The following is a 6,946-nucleotide window of genomic DNA, read 5'->3' as shown; positions in this document are numbered from 1 at the left end:
TCTCTGAAATGGATTTCATAAATCAAGTTTTATTTTTAAAGTTTGTAACAGTGTTTAGCACAGAGCAAGTACTCAATAAATATTTGATGAATGAATAATAGATATGCCATTTGGCTGTTTCCCCCTATGCTTTGTCAAAATCTCAGTCACTGGTGGCTGTGTCCTGTGATTCCAGTGTTCACTGTTCATCTGAGAGCATGCTCATGGGGGATGCAGGCTGGCTGGAAAGAACCATCTTCTCTGGGCTCCAGATGTCTGAGATACCTCAGGTTTAAAAAACATTATGCGTAATAAAAGGACTTCCTCATTTTTATTTTTGTAGGATTTAAAAAAGAATTTATAGGAGACTTTTAGAAAGGCAGAATGAAAGGAAAATGATTCAAATATGTGAAAGTGGTTCAAATATACAGCGATGTGATGTAGAGGAATTTTGTACCACCAACAAGGGCTCCACTGGTGAGGAGCTTTTATATATTTGGGATATACCAGAGCGAGAAGGCATTCATCTGTTCCTTGATCACTGTGAAGAACTGCGTCTGTTGCACTCTTTGGAAAACCTTGATACTCTGCTGTTTCTTAGCTGTGCTGAGCTTTTGTTGTAAAGGTCATGAAAATATTGCTCAAGGAATGTGCTCAGATCAACTGCAAAGGGCAATCCTGAGAGTGGAAATGACACAATTCTGATATTGCAGTAATTTTAAGCAATGTTGCAGTGAGATTACGATGTGGTGTTCTCTCAGTAAAGCCTTAGGACACGGGTTGATAGCACATTACAATATTTGCTGCAAATAAAAACACAAACACATTTGCTGTTGCCTCTGAAAATGTCCCAACTGTATTTGTTTTTTTTTTTGGAGAATAGGTTACATTAGTTCTTGAATCTTTGCTTCCAATTGTTTAGGATCAGCTCCAGAAAATTCAAAAATCTGTTTCAAATACACAAAGGTAAAAATATTTATTGGTTCGAGTATGGCGAAGGTATTGAGGCATTGAGGAGTTTTGTTTTTGATTGTAAAATTAGTCCTCCTCACCCCATAGTCTCTAAGGTACTTTAAGTGTAAATACACATTAAACACACTAAGTTCATCATGCTAAATACTTGTCATCCTTTCAAAATTGCTTATGCTGATATTTTAGCAGATCTTTATAATTCTCCAAGATACTCCCCAGTCTAAAACCTAAAGTGTACAATGATGTTGGAAATGAAACCTAACCACTGAAACTTCTCAGAGCTTTTATAGATTGGTATTGAGGGCTTTTAAATTCACATACACAATCTCCTGGAACTAAATGGCTTATAATATTGCATTCCTTGACTTCTGCCCAAGTAACAGCTGTAAAATAGATTTTAAGAAGCACCTTCTATTGGTTAAATTGTTGTATCACTGAATCTGGTTGCATTGTACAGTGGGTGAGGTTTTACAGTAGAGAGGATGCATTTTAGAGTAGCATGTGAAATGATGGTGCATCTTTTAATACACATCTGACATTTCATGAAATATGAAAGTCGAGACCTTTACTACTCATTTTCCCTTCAGTACTGAGGGTATTGGGTGGTTGGAGAGAAGGGAGAGGGTTAGGAAAACGAGGCTGAAGTCAGATGAAGAGTTGAGTTTCTAGTGAGAAGGCAGTCAGGAATGGGGTTACTATGTCAGAGCATGAATTGGAAAAGTCTAGAGCAAACATCAGTGTGTTTGAGAGAAGCAGTGATCCTCACATCTAGTTATTCTGTCTCTATCTGAGTCCTGTTATTCCATTTATTCCTTGAGCATAAACCCCCGGCTTGGACTCCATCTTGACCCCCATTTCACTTACCTGCTTGACCTTGAATCCACTTCTATAACAGCAAAGTGCTCTTTTGAGTCTTGACAATAGAGTTACCTATGTGTGAGCGCAGAATTTTATGATTGATCTGGGTTGCCTGGTTTTAACCACTGCTCTATAAATAACTCTTGTGGCTTTAGCCCAGGGCAGAAAATGCCAGAAAGGATATGAAAAACATTCTTTTTCCTAAGGGTCAGATGACAGCTAGATGGCTGCTCTTAAGCATAAAGGGAATTTCATAATCTGGTCTTAGAGGAACTGTGTCCCTTGTCTCTAACCAAAGCTAGAGCAGAATCAAGGGTACAAGAGGTTTGCATTTACCTCAGTCTCCATTTGTTTTTCCCATGGAAACTGGAAGAGGGAGCATTATTTTACGGCATCAGTGGCTCCCACCTATCTTCCTTTTGTGCCTTCTCTCTAAGGATCCTCCCAAGTTTCCACCCTCTGCTCTGCTGCTACAAGAGCAACTTGACATGAGAGGAGGTGGAGGTAAAACCATCTGAGCAGAAGAGAGGCATTGGCAAGGAAAGGATGAGAGGCCCACGGGTGTGTCTGTCTCCATGATCACCACCACAGGATTCTAGATCACTGCCTGGATTCCCAGTGGTCTGTACGAAGGTATTCTTGCTATCCTTACACCAATAACCTCAGCCTGTCTCCTCCTGCAAAGGGTAATGTGAAGTCAGAGAGGGGGTGGGGGCCCTTGAAGATGTTCTTCTTGGAGAAGGCTGCTTCTCATGGTGTAATGTGTTAAAAATAGAAAGGAGTACCTTTCGGAGGGCTCCAGGGAGGGGGCATTTCTGTGACTCTGAGGCTATGACCTGGCTGTGCTCAGCCATCTGGATAACCAGCAAGGGCAACCAGAAGCCACAGTGCTTTAAGAAGCTTGGCAGGTATGGAGTCTGACTTTTCATCCTTCTAGATATAGCAAGTCTATTTCAGGGCACTATCTGCTGAGCAAGGAAACTCAAGCCACATTGAACAAAATGCATCTACATTCAGAAAATGGCATACATCATAAGTTTACAACTTGGAGAATTATTTTAAAGAAAGTACACTGTGTCATCATACCCAGCTCAAGATATCATTGGACATCTCTGCCTCTGCTTCACCCCCATTACCTGGTGCCCAAAGGCACACTGTTCTGAATTTCTTCACAGAAATTGGCTTTGCCTGTTTATGGACATTTACAAATAAAATCCTACAATATGTATTCTGCGTGTCTGGCTTCTTTCCCTTAGCATTATACTCATAAATTTATCTGTGTAGCAGCAATGCATTTATTTTTTGGTACTCCATTACATGGACATAGTACAATTTAGCCATTTTGACAAGGACAAACAGTGCTGCTGGGAACATTCTTGTCGCTGTAGCGTTGCCTTCATTTGGTTGTTTAATAAATACAGGACAAGTGTCCTTTATCTGAAATAAGATAAAGCAGTCTTGCCTCTTCCTGTAAGGGAAAATGTTTCAGATTTTGAAATATTTGCATACTCATAATGAGTGTCTTGGCAGTATGACCCAAGTCTATACATGAAATTTATTTATGTTTCATATACATCTTATATACATAGCCTTAAGGTAATTTTGTTTAGTAATTTCATAAATAAAACAAAGTGTATGTGTATTGAACCATTAGATTTGTACCACCATGCTGACACTCAAAACTTTCAGATTTTGGAGCATGTCAGGTTTTGGATTTTTCTGTTAGGGATGCTCAACCTGTACTTTAAAAGAAAAACCTGTATTTAATGAGTAACTATTTTGAGCTGGAGGTTTTTTTTTTTTTTTTTTTTTGTCTTTTTGAGATAGGGTCTCATTAAGCAGTTCAGGTGGGCCTTGAGCATATTTTGTAGCCCAGGCTGGTCTTGAACTCACAATGATCCTTCTGTTTCAGCCTCCAGAGTGCTGGGATTACAGGTGTGCACCACCACGCCTGGTTTGAGCTAGAGTTATTGTGAGCAAAACAGTCAAAAGTTCTCAGGTGCTCATGCACTAGTGATAACTTTATTATAATATTTATATATTGCATTTATTATTAATAATTATATTATATATTATATTTATTATTATTTCAATAATTCTGGACACATACTCATGCTATTTTATAACACTCTGCATCTTATCTTTTCTCATTTATTGGTCTTTCCCATGCTTGTTTTTTGTTTGTTTTGTTTTGTTTTTCTTCAGGTACCAGAAATCAAATGCACGACCTTGCACTTGCCAGGCAGGCGCTTTGCCACTGAGCTAAATCCCCAGCCCCAATGCTTTATGATTATTTGGATTTTTTTTTTTTTTTTTTGTCTTTTTGAGACAAGGTCTCTCTATACAGTTTGGGCTTGAGCTCACTTTGTAGCTCAGGCTGTTCTCAAACTCACAAAGATCTTTCTGCCTCAGCCTCCCAAGTGCTGGGATTATAGGAGTGCACCACCATGCCTGGCCAGATGATTTGGTTTTAACTCATGAAATCGCCCTTGAACCTTTTATTTGTGATCCTATAGAACTCTGTATATTCTACCATTAATTAATTTCCTAAATTTTATTTTTGTTAGTACATGTTTGCAGTGGGCAATAATTCCATTCATCATGCAGAGTTGATATATGTCATAACACACCTTACGTCTTTGCATGTCCCCTCCCACAATAATCTACTTTGTTATCAGTCTGCCTTATTAGATCAGGGATAAGGGCTGTACCTAATTTTCCTTCCACATTTTTAGCATCTATTTTAAAGCCTTACACAGAGGAGGTGCTTTCTTAGTAGATTAAGTCTGAGTTGTGCTATATTGATCTCTGATCATTGAATTATGGGTCCAAGACTGGGTAATGTTGAATTTCAGGAGTTAGGGATTGCTTGTCTGATCCTTTGTCCAGCTTGCCAAAGCTAAATGTTACATTTGTGTCTCCCTATTTAGCGCAAGGCTTTCCATACATAGGAGCTTAGTCAGTGGAAGTAATGCATGAAGAACAGCTACTGATAAAAGCTTATTTGACAAGTAGCCTTTTCTTGAAGAGATATAGAATTATCCCTAGGCATCTGTAGGGGACTGGTTCCAGGGACCCCCATGGTTAACAAAATACTGTACAATGATATTGAAGTCCATTAGATAAAATGGACCAATACTTGCATAAAGCCTATGCAAATACTCTTGTATACTTCAAATCATCTCTTCTTTACTGGTAATATCTAATGCAAAGTAACTTTAAAAAAAGAAAAGAGCTCCCTGCATGTGCACACCCTGCACTGAGTGAGCTAGTTCTCCAAGACCTGCTGGTCCCACGGTTCGAGTCCATGCTTTCCTCACACCACCATGGTTCCCAGCTGAAACTCATGGGGAGAGAGCCAGGTATTTCCCATCTACTTCCTGAGGGCAGAGCAGGCGACTCAGGACCCAGCCACCATTACAGACTGAGTCTCTGCCCTCCCTGCACCCATGGCAGACGAGGTCCTCACTCAGAAGCCTGGGGACATCTCTGGCTGGGGGGGGTGTGTAGCCCCCTCCCTGCACATGTGTGCCCTGCGCCGAGTGAGTGAGTGCTCCAAGAGCTGCTGGTCCCACCATTCGAGTCCATGCTTCACTTTCACCTACACCCCCTAGGGGGTCGAAGGCATGGGCAGTCTTTGACTGCTACCCATCTGGCCCGCATCTGGTTCCCGTAGGTGTCCTGAATTGACTGGAGACACAGAATCAGGTGGTTCACACACTGTAGACCCTATAGTTTGTGTCTGGGTTTTGCCTGTACCCTGAACTGCCTGGGGACATAGGTCCACTGGAATGGGATTGTCACACCAGTGCAACCCGAGTCTGGGCTGTGCATGTGCCCTGAACTGCAAGGGGATGCTGAATCAGACGGTTGGCCATCAGCTGACACCAATGCCAGCATCTAAGAATGGAGATAACTAGATACAAATCAACAACTGTGGGAAAACCCGAGACTAAGTAGTGCTTCTCAGAGGTCACTCGGCAAACCTGACCAACAGGAAAACTAGGGACACTAGTGACCTTTGGTATGCAGCTACTGAAGAGGAAAACTGAACTTTCTGCATCCAGTAGCAAACATGACAAAATGAAGGACTAAAACACAATCCCAGAACTCCAAGTCACACAGAACAAGTCCAGGAGACATCGACATAGCAGAACTTGGTAAACATATGCCTGAAATAGCTGAAATGATTGCAATGGAAGTAAAGAAACAATTCCATAAGGCCATAGAAGAGATGCAATCAGAAATAATATCTCAGGCAAAAAATGAAATGACAATAATAATGAAGGAACTGCTCAAAAAGTCTGAAGAAGAAACATATATGAAAATAGAGGAACAAAGGCAAGGGACAGAAGTGTTCAATGAAAAATATAGAAAGGACTTAGAACGCATGAACCAGATTCAAAGAGACTTCCAGGAAAACAAACCTGCCACTGAAAGCTACCAAAACTGCTGGAATGAAGCTGAAGATAGAATCTCAGACTTTGAAGACAGCATGGCAGCTAGTGACTGTGAAAGAAAAGATCTCATAAAATCAACAAGGATCCAGGAAAAGTCAACTCAACAGCTGCAAGATGAGGCAAAGAGGAATAATGTATGACTTATAGGAGTCAATGAAACACCAGGAGGCAACACAAGTGACATAAAAAGAATATTTGCAGAAATAATAGAAGAAAATGTCCCAATTATGGAAACAGAACCTGATATACAGGTAAATGAGGCATATAGAAATCCAAAGAACCACAACCAAAATAAAACTACACCCAGACATATAATAGTCAAGTTCCCAGATCTCCAGCAAATGAACAGAATAATAAAAGCTGCTAGAGAAAAGAAGTAGATTACCTATAAAGGAAAGCCCATCAGAATCACAGCAGACTTCTCAGCACAAACCATCCAATCGAGAAGAGCCTGGAGTAAAGTATTACAGGTCCTGAGACAGAACAGCCTCCAACCAAGACTGATGTAACCTGCCAAACTATCCTGCAAATTCAATGGAGAAATAAAATATTTTCACAACACAGAACAATTGAAGAACTTCATGAGTGCCAAGCCAGCATTACAAAGAGTACTAGAAGATATTCTAGACAGAGAAAAATCTGACTGCAATTTCAAGAACAACAGAAGAAATGAAACA

General features: G+C 40.4%; 1 protein-coding gene across 6 annotated transcripts in view; it reads right to left on the bottom strand.

The window, feature by feature from the left end:
• Positions 1-810: 810 nt before the first annotated feature.
• The window catches only part of LOC102015848 (thioredoxin domain-containing protein 8), a 36,087-nt gene continuing 29,951 nt past the window's right edge, over positions 811-6,946 (bottom strand). For 2 of the 6 annotated variants that reach the window (XM_005382742.1, XM_005382743.1), the window contains exons 5-6: positions 1,816-1,881; positions 811-926 (exon numbers count right to left, since the gene is read on the bottom strand). In XM_005382742.1, the coding sequence (XP_005382799.1) occupies positions 864-926; positions 1,816-1,881 (129 nt within the window). In that variant the 3' untranslated portion in view covers positions 811-863. Of the gene's footprint in view, positions 927-1,815; positions 1,882-3,177; positions 3,278-6,946 lie in introns of those variants that run through there. The other 4 variants (XM_013513287.1, XR_260637.2, XR_260636.2 and 1 more) reach the window with 4 other exon arrangements.

This window comes from Chinchilla lanigera, unplaced genomic scaffold (assembly GCF_000276665.1).
Source record: "Chinchilla lanigera isolate Chin_1 unplaced genomic scaffold, ChiLan1.0 scaffold00018, whole genome shotgun sequence".
NCBI classification, from domain to species: domain Eukaryota; kingdom Metazoa; phylum Chordata; class Mammalia; order Rodentia; family Chinchillidae; genus Chinchilla; species Chinchilla lanigera.
Note: the sequence above shows the minus strand (reverse complement) of the source record. Positions and strands in the feature narration are given on the sequence as shown.